At 32.9% G+C, this 11,797-nt stretch overlaps 3 protein-coding genes across 6 annotated transcripts; 1 reads left to right on the plus strand and 2 right to left on the minus strand.

Moving 5' to 3' along the window:
• Nucleotides 1–4,005: 4,005 nt before the first annotated feature.
• Nucleotides 4,006–5,569, minus strand: LOC119635743 (neuralized-like protein 2). Its single transcript, XM_038030737.1, has 4 exons — nucleotides 5,356–5,569; nucleotides 4,924–5,268; nucleotides 4,224–4,544; nucleotides 4,006–4,157 (listed from the first exon to the last, which is right to left on the minus strand). The coding sequence occupies exons 1-4, from the start codon at nucleotides 5,510–5,512 to the stop codon at nucleotides 4,042–4,044; spliced, it is 939 nt and encodes a 312-aa protein (XP_037886665.1). The 5' UTR covers nucleotides 5,513–5,569; the 3' UTR covers nucleotides 4,006–4,041.
• A 1,093-nt stretch (nucleotides 5,570–6,662) lies between these two features.
• Nucleotides 6,663–7,225, plus strand: LOC119636083 (coiled-coil-helix-coiled-coil-helix domain-containing protein 1). The gene is made up of 2 exons (XM_038031200.1): nucleotides 6,663–6,726; nucleotides 6,776–7,225. The coding sequence occupies exon 2, from the start codon at nucleotides 6,777–6,779 to the stop codon at nucleotides 7,143–7,145; it is 369 nt and encodes a 122-aa protein (XP_037887128.1). The 5' UTR covers nucleotides 6,663–6,726; nucleotide 6,776; the 3' UTR covers nucleotides 7,146–7,225.
• Nucleotides 7,169–11,678, minus strand: LOC119636082 (suppressor APC domain-containing protein 2). 4 transcript variants are annotated; one of them, XM_038031196.1, is made up of 4 exons: nucleotides 11,532–11,678; nucleotides 8,213–9,417; nucleotides 7,748–7,848; nucleotides 7,169–7,691 (listed from the first exon to the last, which is right to left on the minus strand). In XM_038031196.1, the coding sequence occupies exons 2-4, from the start codon at nucleotides 9,144–9,146 to the stop codon at nucleotides 7,263–7,265; spliced, it is 1,464 nt and encodes a 487-aa protein (XP_037887124.1). In that variant the 5' UTR covers nucleotides 9,147–9,417; nucleotides 11,532–11,678; the 3' UTR covers nucleotides 7,169–7,262. The 4 variants fall into 4 exon arrangements, with proteins under 4 accessions (XP_037887124.1, XP_037887126.1, XP_037887125.1 ...); XM_038031198.1 differs by lacking the exon at nucleotides 11,532–11,678 and adding an exon at nucleotides 11,260–11,298; XM_038031197.1 differs by lacking the exon at nucleotides 11,532–11,678 and adding an exon at nucleotides 11,158–11,241.
• Nucleotides 11,679–11,797: the final 119 nt, after the last annotated feature.

The following is an 11,797-nucleotide window of genomic DNA, read 5'->3' on the forward strand; positions in this document are numbered from 1 at the left end:
TAAAAAAGGTAACGTTTCGAAGTTTTAAATAGCTTAACCGCAATGATGAAAGGAAAATATATATTGTATAGCTAAATAACAATCGAATTACAACTATTGTTCGGGATCAACACTGAACTGAACACATGAAAGTAAATGTTTAGAAGAAGTTGGAAACTATGCTTCCCTCTGCCTACGACGCGATTACCTTGCTGAATATATTAATTTTCATTAGCGTTTCGCGATATTTTTCGCACGGTGAATCTTTAATATTTTCAGAGCCGCAATTACTATTTACAGCATTTCTTACTTTCCTGGATCTGCTACGTCTACAAACCGTCAAAAATAATGAAATTTTCTATAAAAAATTGGATCTTTCTCTTTCATATCACATCTTTTATTCTCATAGAGCTTCCTGGAGCTTTTGATTATTTTCATTCATTTTACATTAATATCATAAATTAAATATTAAAAACAACTCTGTGCTTTCTCTACTGAGAGTATAATGCGTCAATGTGCGGAAACAATACCGTAAACCGAAATTGTGTCCGAAACTTCAGTTATGATTTCAAACATGTCCCTCATGCTTTAAAGCTTGTAATTATGCGCAACAGAAGAGAAAAAATATCGCTAGCTGTGCCGATTTATAAAATAAGTGTATATTCGTTCTTATTTGTTTTGCATGTATTGTGCCGATTTATAAAATAAGTGTATATTCGTTCTCATTTGTTTTGCATGTATTGTGCCGCTTTGAGAATAAGTGTATATTCGTTCTCATTTGTTTTGCATGTATTGTGCCGCTTTGAGAATAAGTGTATATTCGTTCTCATTTGTTTCACATGCTATAAACAGAGAGCTTATTATACGAAGAGTAAATCTTTGCAGAAAGCTATATATAAAAGCAAATGGAGCAAATGATGGGAAACTTTTCACAGCAATATTTCAAGATCATTGATGGGAAGCTGGATACGCACAAGGACTACAAGATCAAATGATAGAAAATTAATTGAACAAAGCGATTTTTTAACGAAGCCAATTGTCTCTGTTATAAAAAAAAAGAATCTTATACTTACCTTACATCATTTCTGACACGAGTCAATGAGCTAGACGAGTCAATAGACAGGCAATGGTTGTGTCGATCAACTTAGAAAATGATTCAAATTTATGAATTTCCGTCCGATGTCTGTCCATGCGTCTAATTAATCGAACTGCACGTCTCAATCGAGCTGATACCGTTGCTTATTATTCGAGCGACCGGGGCTCAATTCCCCGTCGCTAAGCGGTGACCTATGCTGTCGCTTTTTTTTTTTTTAACAGTACACGACTCCTCAATGTCTTTTTTTTAGTCTAAGAATTTATTTCATTAGTCTAAAATTATTTTTTTATTTTCCTCGGATAGATGCTTTCTCTTTAATCATTTCAAAATAATAATATCGAAATTAAGATGTCATTAATATATTTTAATAAATTAAAAAAGACAAGAGGAAAATACAACACGAAAAACTAAAAATTTGAAGGCACTAATATTTTTCTAAATATGACATTATAGCAAAACGTACTTTCATGAGGTAAACGAGATGTCGCCCGGAGATAAATTAATTAAAATAATTAAATTAATTTGACGACCACACGAGAATAATCGTAGAAAGCACTAATCCTACACTGCCACTACAAACTACACTGCGCTAGCTTCTTCATTAACTGAAGGAAGCAGAAAAGCTCTTGTTATGAAATCGTTGTTAATAAGACCGCCTACTTCAAAAACGGGTGCTTTGGAAATATTTAATATCACGGGAAGCCAAACATTAGATTACAATATATTTGCTATCTACACTAAAGAAAATTATCAATTACACGTAAAGTTTGAATTATTTGCATATAGTTTGATAAAATTTTCAACATCTGACGTCTTATTATATCTACATTTTTTAACTAATTGGCTAAATGAGGTCAGTATAGCCTACGACAAAAATAGTATAGCCTACGACAAAAAAGTATAGCCTACGACAAAAATAGTATAGCATACAACAAAAATAGTATAGCCTACGACAAAAAAGTACAGCCGCCGCAAAATCTGGGAATACCTCCAACGCCTTCAAATAGAGACGTGCTCGATAAAGCTCTGCTCTGGTTTTATGTTAGCTAAATTGTTAAGAGAGTCTGCATGGTTAGGACATAAACGCAAAGCAGTATTGTAACGATCTTCGGCTTCTTTAACCTTGTAGAAGAAATCGGATTTTGTGCAAATATAATGCATAATAATTTGATTGCAACGTACCTGTCCTTTCTCTTTTAGAGCATTAGCCAAATTACAATAGGCATCCGGAAAATTTCGCAAATCGTACACACACAAATGTAATAAAAACACGCATTCACTCGCGCACTAACACATTTCCAAACGTGTAATCATCAAAGTACTAACACACGCGCACACATTACCGTTCTCTTTTCATTTATTCCCCTAACCAAAAAAAAAAAAAAAAAGAAAAAGACTGACAATCCGGCTGGCTTACTAATTGATAGGTATTTCTAGTGGAACTAATGCCATTCTGTGGAAACGATTAAGGAGTAGACTATACTTGAGAAAAATTGAACTTGATGCCATGACTTTATGCTTAGATAAATGAATTACGTTTGTAGGAGCCTTTCATAGGCCGAAGGTGAAGATTGGTTTATTTGCTGCTGTGGAGGCGGTGGTGGCGGCGATGGTGGGGAACTATACTTGGCTGCACAAATCAAACTCGTTCAGCATCGTTTCCAGTAGAATTAGAGGCAGCTGCCGGAGCGTTAATGACCTCATTAAAGGCGGATGTAAAAGCAGTGGCGGCTCAAAGGTTTTGGTAATTGCGTTCATTGCGAGCTTTGTAAAATTTATAGGCAACTACGCCTATAGCAAACAAACCTAAAGTTAATACGATTTTTCCTAAGAAAGATGGTCCATCAAAACGATAGCAAGATTCAGCGTCGGCATACGCCGTATAACTCAACTCTTTATAATTGTTAAGTGTAAAAGTCGCCTGTTAAAATACATGCAACCATCTAATAATCAAGGCCTCATTTGATGTTAAACGTGCTTTAATGTTTACAGAGATCCAGTCAACCGTGTTAAGACATTTAGTAAACCTACGAACCTTCTTAAATTAAAAAAAAAAAAAATTAATAATGTTTTTGTTAATGTTTTTTTGGGCAATAAGAAAAGAGATAATTTATTTGTTGTACATATATTTGCTGTATATAAATAATATATATATATATATTATATATATATATATATATTATCTGGTATAAGCTAAAATAGAATGTAGACAATCATGCTAGATGTGTGTGAATTAATAGAAATAAACACATATGCATGTATTACAAAATATAAAATAATAATAGTATTGAATACCGTTTGGTTTTTTAGTTCAAGAAGGATTTTAAACTAAACGAATGAAATATATGTGGAAATTGTTCTTCACTTTTTTTTTTATAATATTGTATAAGTATTTTGTAAAATATTTAACAGGGTCTTAATTTTTTTCTTTTTTGATTTTTGATTGGTATTTATTTATAGTTATTTTAAATTACACAACATTTGTTTTATGTATTATATTAACTAGTCGTCTTGGTTAATCACGACCATGACCATAACCGGTGTAATTTTTTTTTATACTTTTTTGAAATGCATACAAACTTCGTGACTTGTTTCTTATTTTGTTCAGTTTTAAAATATGTGTGCAAATGTATGAGTGTTGCAATAAAGTCACTAAAATAACATTTGCGTACATTCATAGCATTTTTAGATTGTTGTTGTGTGTACGTAAGGAAACTGGGTCAATTTTTGAAATTCCTCTAATTAATGATAGATTATGCTACATAGGTAAATAAATATAATCAATAATAATAATGTATTCAAAAAAGTGCATCACAAGTGTTTTCCAATAACTTAAAAACAAAACAAAACACGAAAATTGTTAAAGAATTTGTGCGAAATAGTACAATTTGTATATCGAACTAAAGAAAAATTATCTTGTTTGATGTTTCAAATATTTATGTAAAAAAAAAAATTTAGCAAATTTTTTAATCCTGGCCTTTAAGGTAACTTTTTAAACGTTCTGGCAACGGCAACTTGTCGATATTTTGCGGCTTGATATTAAGTAGGATAGCATCACGACAAGCATTTTGTAGCGACACAACTGAAAAGAGAGAATTATTAACAAGGCATGCGATTTTAAATTCACTATTGATAATTTCGCTCTTACTGCCGTATAACTGTATGATACGAATTTGTTTTGTGGTACCATATACGTCGATGACAACATGCAATGGGGTCTTATCAATTGGTATATCCTTTGTGCAAGGCCCCCGATCGATACCATTAATGATAAAATGCATTTCGGCTTTGGTTTTATCGGCTTCGGTTGGCACGAATACCACGCCTATACGTGAACCTTTGTCTGTTAATAATATGCCCGGATTACAATCTGCGCTACCGTTAACATCCACCACTGTTGGTCTTAGTAAACGTTTCGGAAACATTCCCCTTGGGGTGCGTACGTAGATGGAGTCGCCCAAAATTTTGCCTAAAGAACATATTCGTAATTTAACAAGCACCTGAAATTTGATTTTATCTAACCTATAACTTAGTATCTAACATTTAGGGTCTCATTAATTTACGAATTAATCTTATCCGAAGTATAATTTCAAATTAACAAAAAATAATTATCAGCGTTTCAGTTTATCACGCTACTCATCTTGATGTAAAGGAACTTTTTTGTATCCTTTTTAATGGTTTTACGCTCGAATTGTTCAAATGTTGACAAGTTTTATGTTATCGTACTTTACACTGATAGTCGCTGCCCTTGCTTTAAATGTTGAGTTGCGTGAAATTTGTTTTCAATTATGTTTTTCTACACTTATATTTGAATAAAGCTCCAATTGCTTATATAATACAATACATACTTTTTGTTAGCACCGCCGACGAAGGTTGGCCTTCAGTTATTGCAGCCTCTATAGCATCTACACTGCCTCCATCAATTTCGTTGTTTGAACACGATACTGAGGAATGCGGTTCAAATTTTGAAATTGGAAAAATCCAGCTGGTAGCCAAATTAGCTAAATCCGGTAAAGCAAATTGTGGCAATCCGTCTGCCAGGCCATCGGGTACCAATTGAGTTAAGCCCAGACGCATATGTCCTGACCAGCCACGCTCATTTTTTTCTATTTCTACTAAAAATATTTCACCCAGTTGTAAAGGCTTTTCGGAGAATGTAACCGCATCAGCAAAGCTAGCTTTACGAAACGCTACTGTATTGTTAAAAAAGTTAAATACAAAATGTTAGTGTTTGTATTATAAACAAATTGAAAATTAGTGTTCTTTCGTATACATCTTACCTGTATTGTCGTCGCATAATATTATATTCGCTCCATGATAGGGATGAAATCTCGCTAATTGCAGTTTGTTTGTTAAAGGATTCGTGGCTGCCGCCAATTCAGATGCTGCGGATAATGTCTGTCCCTCGCTACGATTTAGAACTTTTTCTTTATTCATTTTTTTACGTTACACGTAAATCGGTTGCAACAAATAAAATAAAAAAACTAATCATTAACAACAATATATTAATTAGTTTGAACTATTTGTTCTTTGTTTTAAACAAAATGAAAATAAAAATTAGTGTTCTTTCGTATACATCTTATTTATTTTATTAACACACTGTTGTATTTTTAGTTTTATAATGCTTGCTATTATCTGCTGACAGTACAATTAAAGCTTCGCTGTAAACGTTTTAACGCTTCCATCACTGTTTGTCACCATTTCTGTGTTCGATTCTTAACTTATAAATTGAGCTTGAATTATATATATTAGGTTTCTTATTCGCCTGAGTAGCCGAAGGGGAGGAATCTCGACTAGCAAGTCAATGGTCGTGGGTTCGAATCTCAAGTGCGGTAGAGTTTTTAATAAAAAGCCGATAGCCTTAGATGCTAGTGCTTTTAAGAGTTTTAGTCTTAGAATTTATTTCTCTGGCGAAATTAATAATAATAATAATAATAATAATAGGTTTCTTTTTTGAATGCAAAGAAATCCGCAATTTTAAGGACTTCTGCAATTAGTTTTCTCCACATTTTCTACGTAATTTTATTAACCTGTCTGTAATTGAAAATAGTTCAGGTTTAATATACAACCAATTTTGATTTTCAGGGTAGACAGATTGTAGAAAATAATAATTTAAGACATCTTTTATAAATCACATGAATATGAATACTCGGTATCGTATGAAAAAAGAGAATTCAACAAATAACTCCAATTCACCAAAAACCTGAATGCGACGTCACAAGTTTATACACATTACTTTGGTTATTATAAATGGCGGAAAAGTGATCGAGAATTATACATTGCGAGTGATTCTTTCGCGACATAAGTTTAAACAACTCGAAGGACAACGAGACGAATGTGCATATTATTAATATTGTACATATAGTAAGATATGGCGTTAATATGTATATATTAACATATGATATTAATATATATATGGTATAATAGATGAATGCAATATATTATACAGAGATATTATATGTATATTACATATATATATGTCTCTATAGTTAAATACATATAACATTATTGGTTGGGAACAGCTGATCATTATGTTTATTTATTTTTAATAAAATTTGCCTGGTATTTTTTACACTTTACAACACTATTTCTTAACTGCAAACAGCTGTAGTAAGTCTTCATAACTTAAATTTTTAATAAAAAAAAGAGAGGTAAGTTTGCGAATTACTTTTAGTAATTATAATATTAACAAACTTTTAGCATGCGAATTTTCTCTGTTCTTAATGCAGCTAATCGGAAAGCCAGGGCCCCCCAAAATGAAAAAGATGTACCATTCCAGGAGATATTGCCTCTTCGTTTGAAGAATAGAGTTAGTGGGAAATCAGATTCCAGTTCCGATGTTGCCTGCTTACAGGAAATGAGTATTCTTTTTGCCTGCCTTAAAGATAATGACTTTGTAGAGAAATTTTGCCATAAAGAAATTTCACAGTTTAAAAAATGCTACAAAGTATTCATGGATGGTAAAACAGCTCTCAAAGCCACCGTTAATCAGGGTATCATTACACCTGGCAATAATTTGAATTACCGACAATTGAACAAATACATGAGACTGTTCCCCAATCCAAAGTGATAAAGGAAAAGTTATCTTATTTATGCATCTATTGAATAGAATTAAAATTCATTTTAATTTTTAATTTAATATCAAGATGCATTTAATTAAACAATGTTGTTAAATAAAATGTTGCTCTTAATAAACTACATCCGCGTCTCCTAAGCCACCGGAGGATGAACTACAACCTGGTGACGATTGGCTAAGAGCATTTAAATAACTATTTGTATGCCTAGTGAGGCCAGATCGTTGTTTTAAATCGAATAGTTCGGCAAGCAAAGTTTGTTTTTCGCGTTCTAACATAGCAATACGTTCACTTTTTAAATGAACTTCACTAGTAAGCAAACGATTCTGCTGACGTAATCTGTCATTTACACTATTCAGTGGTAAGCCATTGTTGAGGCGTTGATTAAGACTTTTATTTGGAGACCTTATGGCTAAATTAATATGTAACGGGAAGCCTTCTCTTTCCCAAGTGTCGGGTAAAGTTGAAAGTGATCGATTCACCTCAATAACGCGAGCTCTCTGGAAGTTTAACCGTTCTTCTTGAACTTCGGACCATTGTTCCTAGAGTGGAAAATTGAATAATATATTTTAAATAACGTTAGTTATAAATATCCTACCGTGTAATTGTTTCCCATTCGTCCTAAATATTTAATTTTTTCTTGAACATTGATCAACTGTTGCGTATACCATTCTCGAGCTTTGTTAACAGCCTCCAGCCCTAAAAAAAAGGTTGAAAAATTGCATTCAAAAATTCTAATTCCAATAAGAATAACAACAGCCAGTATGACCAAATTCATAGTCGTTTTTTCAATGCAAGAGCTGGTAAATGTTGCGGGGAGAGTTTTTCTAAGCTCTTGTTTATATTCATAGAAAGATTTCGAGCTTTTGTTGTAAACATTATTATATGGGATATTTATGGTCTGGGATATTTATGATGATGAAACATGGATATTTGTTATTCACGGTCTCATACATATAGTCACATATTGTTTCATGTACAATGTTTATACACATTAATTCCTTTGTATACACATTTTACAAATTACCTAATATTCGCATATTATCTAATTTTTCGATCTTACCTAAGAGTAAAACTTCTCGCTCTTCTTCGTATTGTTTAAGACGTTTCAGCATATTGTAGTCTATACCGTTTTGTAGAGTATGCCTTCGGGGTTCACGTCTCTTTGATGAGGACTTTTTCAAAGGGAGATTCATGAAATTGCCACTGTCTGTAGCTGAAGAAGAACCGCCGTCAGCGCTACCTCTATACCCGCACTGTTGCAAATAGTTGGCTGGACTTAGTTTATCCTTGTTCTCCATCTTATTACGCAATATATTCAATTGCCAATTTTGTAAGGCATGGCGGATTTCATTACGATCCACAGTTGAAGCAGAAACTATTGCATTCGTTTTATTAACACTTACAGTATTCGTTACAGAAGCTCTTGGTGGTTTTGGTGGTGATCGTAAAGTGTGAGGCAATGTAGCTAATTCCCCTTCCGAGTCTGGACTAAGTTGTGGTAAACTTAAAGCTCTTTGGCTAAAAGATATGTGATTTGTTTTGACATTATCGGACCAAGGATTATTAGGTATTGGATTTTCTATAGCTAGACTGGGAGCGGAAGGTGGCCGGGATGCTTTCAATGGACTCTTTGCTTTCCAAATCCCATTAACAGGAGTTAATGTCGTTGTGGTTTTTAGATCATTTGTCTTTAATTGATTTTGATTGCGTAGCAAGCATAATTTTAAACCGGCACAGAAACGTTCAAACGTTAATAAGCCATTGGCGGGCGTGACTTTGCGCAACGAGTCCAAGACCCCATGTGGTAAACCTTTGTTGCCGTCATCTTGCCATCCCTTTTCAATGTCACTGAATTTAACATAGCCAGTTAGTTGATCATCTAATATATCGAAAAGAGTTTTCATAGAGACCACAAACGATTTCGGTAAAGCATCCAAGGCGTTACCATTAATTGAAGGATTCGTTAACTTGCTATTGTTATGAAGATTATTCATGGCTATTAAATACGACTCGCTATTGGGCTGGCCTAACTTTCAACTCGTTGCAATCAATTTTGAAAAATGTTTCTTTTTTTTTTTTTTTTTATTCCTTTTTCAAAATAGCTTTAGTACGCTTACGCAAAATTCATTGCAATTTTTCCACTATTGTGTTGTGCAATGAAAAAAATTCTCATACAAGGGCCAAACAATACATAATAAAATCATACATGCAATATTAATCCAAATGCCAAGTCGTTGTTGGTGTTAATTATTCAGTTCAGCGCAACTGAAATCAAAATCATGAGAAAAAACAAATTATAAAAATAGTTAAAAGTTAATTATAAAATAAAATCTATGTCATATACAAACATGTAAATAAATTTTGCCGACGGCATATATGAAAAGAGGAAACAAGAACAATTTTAAAATTCTTACACTGTTAATTTGTCTAAAGATGACGGATTCACAAGATTAGCGGGAAAGCGATAACTTAATAGACTTAATACTATTCAGGGATTTCTGGAGAGACCGTAACACACAAGTGTGTATTGAAAAGCGTTTCGGAATTTTACTATGTTTCGTCGAGATTTTTCAATTTTTTTCGGGTCGTAAGATTTATATGCCGTCCGACAATGGCACGCTTCTATTGGAAAGTTTTGACCTCTTCTTGCAAATTACAATCGTTTTAGTTGTTGACAGTACAGCTCGTAGAAAAATTGGTCTGACAAAATGGAAAGAATGACTGAAGATAACTTCAAAAGAAAGATATGACACAATGTCGCTGTTGTTCTAGGTTCAAAAGCCAACAAATAAAACGATATTCACGTTGATCGGCATCTTGATGTACTCATGCATTTATATTGCTAGTCTACATCTTTGGAAGAAAGAGTCAATACCCTACCCGATTTGAGCAGATAAGTGATTTTTCCCACGTCCTAATATGTCAAATTCCGACAGAACTCTATTCAGTAATTTGTAGATTATTCTTTTTATCGAACGTTCGCAATGCCCGGAAGAAAGTTCCAGAGACCCCATAAAGTAGACGTATTCTTGATCAGCGTCAAATTCTAAACCGATTTAGGTATGTCCATCTGTCCGTTTGTCTGTTGTAAACACTCTCCTGGCCGGTAAAGTTCGCCTCAAATTTGGCAGAAACTTTGGAAGTTTTTGCGTGTAGGTTGGTATCGAAAATTCGACATATCGGTCGAAGAACGCGACCACAGTACAATATAATCTGATACAACCTCTGTGTTTAAAGGCAAACATAAAAGATTTGATTTTATTATTATTATGTTGTTGATGCAATGATCAATAGTTCACTTCTATAAGTGCAAATCTACATCGAGAGTTAAAAGCCCAATACTTTTTAGATTAATTTTTTTGATTACTGCTTATGGAGCCATGTAAGCAAATTGCGTAAAGTCTGAAATGCCAAACTCTCTCTCTCATGCAAGATATTCGATCTAATAAGCTGCGTCTTGTATAATTGTTTGTGTTATTTTTTGAAAAGAAGCTCAATATTTTTTAGATGACATAATATTATTAGCAACCAATAGACGTTAGGGTTGATTGGCTGCGTTCCTATAAAAATCGTGACATTTTTGCATCTAAAGGAATCTCGTACATATAGGGCCAAATATTTTTTGGACTACTTCGTTGTACCTGACACCAGTGAACCAATTTGCTGCGGGCCTCTATAAAGCGACACATTTTGATACTAGAAGACTCTTGCATGAGTAGAGCTCAATGTTTTTATAGACTATTTCATTGTACCTGATTTTAGCTAGTAAGTGACGTTACGAGCATGTTTGATGCTTATAGAACATTGTAAGCAAAGGATTTAAAGTTTTTTTTTTTTCTTTTTAATACTAATAAAATATTATCAGCAAAGGGCTCAATATTTTTTCATATACATATATTACGAAATTATTGTTCATTAAATTGAATAAACTACATAATCGTAAGGAATCTTTGCCTATAAGTATTTTGAAGCAATACACATATATACATTTTGAAGTTAAGATACCTTCATAAACATTCTTTTATATAATGCAATCCATAAAGCGGCTGATTGTAGAAATATTCAAACGAAATAAAAAAATAACAACAAAAGACTTAAGAGACAAACCTGATTTTTCACAAGTACAATAAAGAAAAGAAAAATAGTCGTGTTTTCGAGTTTTTTTTTTTTCTTTATTTTTTTTTTGATTTTTTTTTTTTTTTTTAACCGTAGCCTGTTTGCTGTTATCATAAATTATATTTTTCGATTATTATTATTATTATTATTATGTACTTGTGCAATCGACCGTTTAAATGCGAACTTTTTTGCTTTTTACTCATGCACACACACACACACACACACACAAACACAGTAGAAAAAAAACGTAACCAAATACGTACACACGTGTCGACCACCAATCTTTCCTTTAAATTTGTATTGTATTAAAAAAAAAAAAAAGAAAAGAAGTTGGAATTTTCTTTAACCGCAATCTTTGCAAGAACTGTATGCGGCCTAGTACGGTTCGCTACGATTGTTTTTTTTTTTTTTTTTTTTTTGTTTTGAATATAGTTGCTTTAGTTGCTTGCCTTACGCATTAACAACACAAACAGCTCACAGTAGTATTCTGTGCATAAAAGCCGACTTATTTCATTTGGAAAGTTTTCCT

This window comes from Glossina fuscipes, unplaced genomic scaffold (assembly GCF_014805625.2).
Source record: "Glossina fuscipes isolate IAEA_lab_2018 unplaced genomic scaffold, Yale_Gfus_2 27, whole genome shotgun sequence".
NCBI classification, from domain to species: domain Eukaryota; kingdom Metazoa; phylum Arthropoda; class Insecta; order Diptera; family Glossinidae; genus Glossina; species Glossina fuscipes.

Coding starts and splice junctions, on each gene's coding strand:
- LOC119635743 (XM_038030737.1), bottom strand. CDS start 5,512: ATGAATAAAGAAAAAGTTCTAAATCGTAGCGAGGGACAGACATTATCC. Junction 4,545..4,923: donor GTCGGCGGTGCTAACAAAAA/GTATGTATTGTA, acceptor TATGTTCTTTAG/GCAAAATTTTGGGCGACTCC. Junction 4,158..4,223: donor TATCATACAGTTATACGGCA/GTAAGAGCGAAA, acceptor CTCTCTTTTCAG/TTGTGTCGCTACAAAATGCT.
- LOC119636083 (XM_038031200.1), top strand. CDS start 6,777: ATGCGAATTTTCTCTGTTCTTAATGCAGCTAATCGGAAAGCCAGGGCC.
- LOC119636082 (XM_038031196.1), bottom strand. CDS start 9,146: ATGAATAATCTTCATAACAATAGCAAGTTAACGAATCCTTCAATTAAT. Junction 7,849..8,212: donor GCGAGAAGTTTTACTCTTAG/GTAAGATCGAAA, acceptor CCTTTTTTTTAG/GGCTGGAGGCTGTTAACAAA. Junction 7,692..7,747: donor GAATGGGAAACAATTACACG/GTAGGATATTTA, acceptor TTTCCACTCTAG/GAACAATGGTCCGAAGTTCA.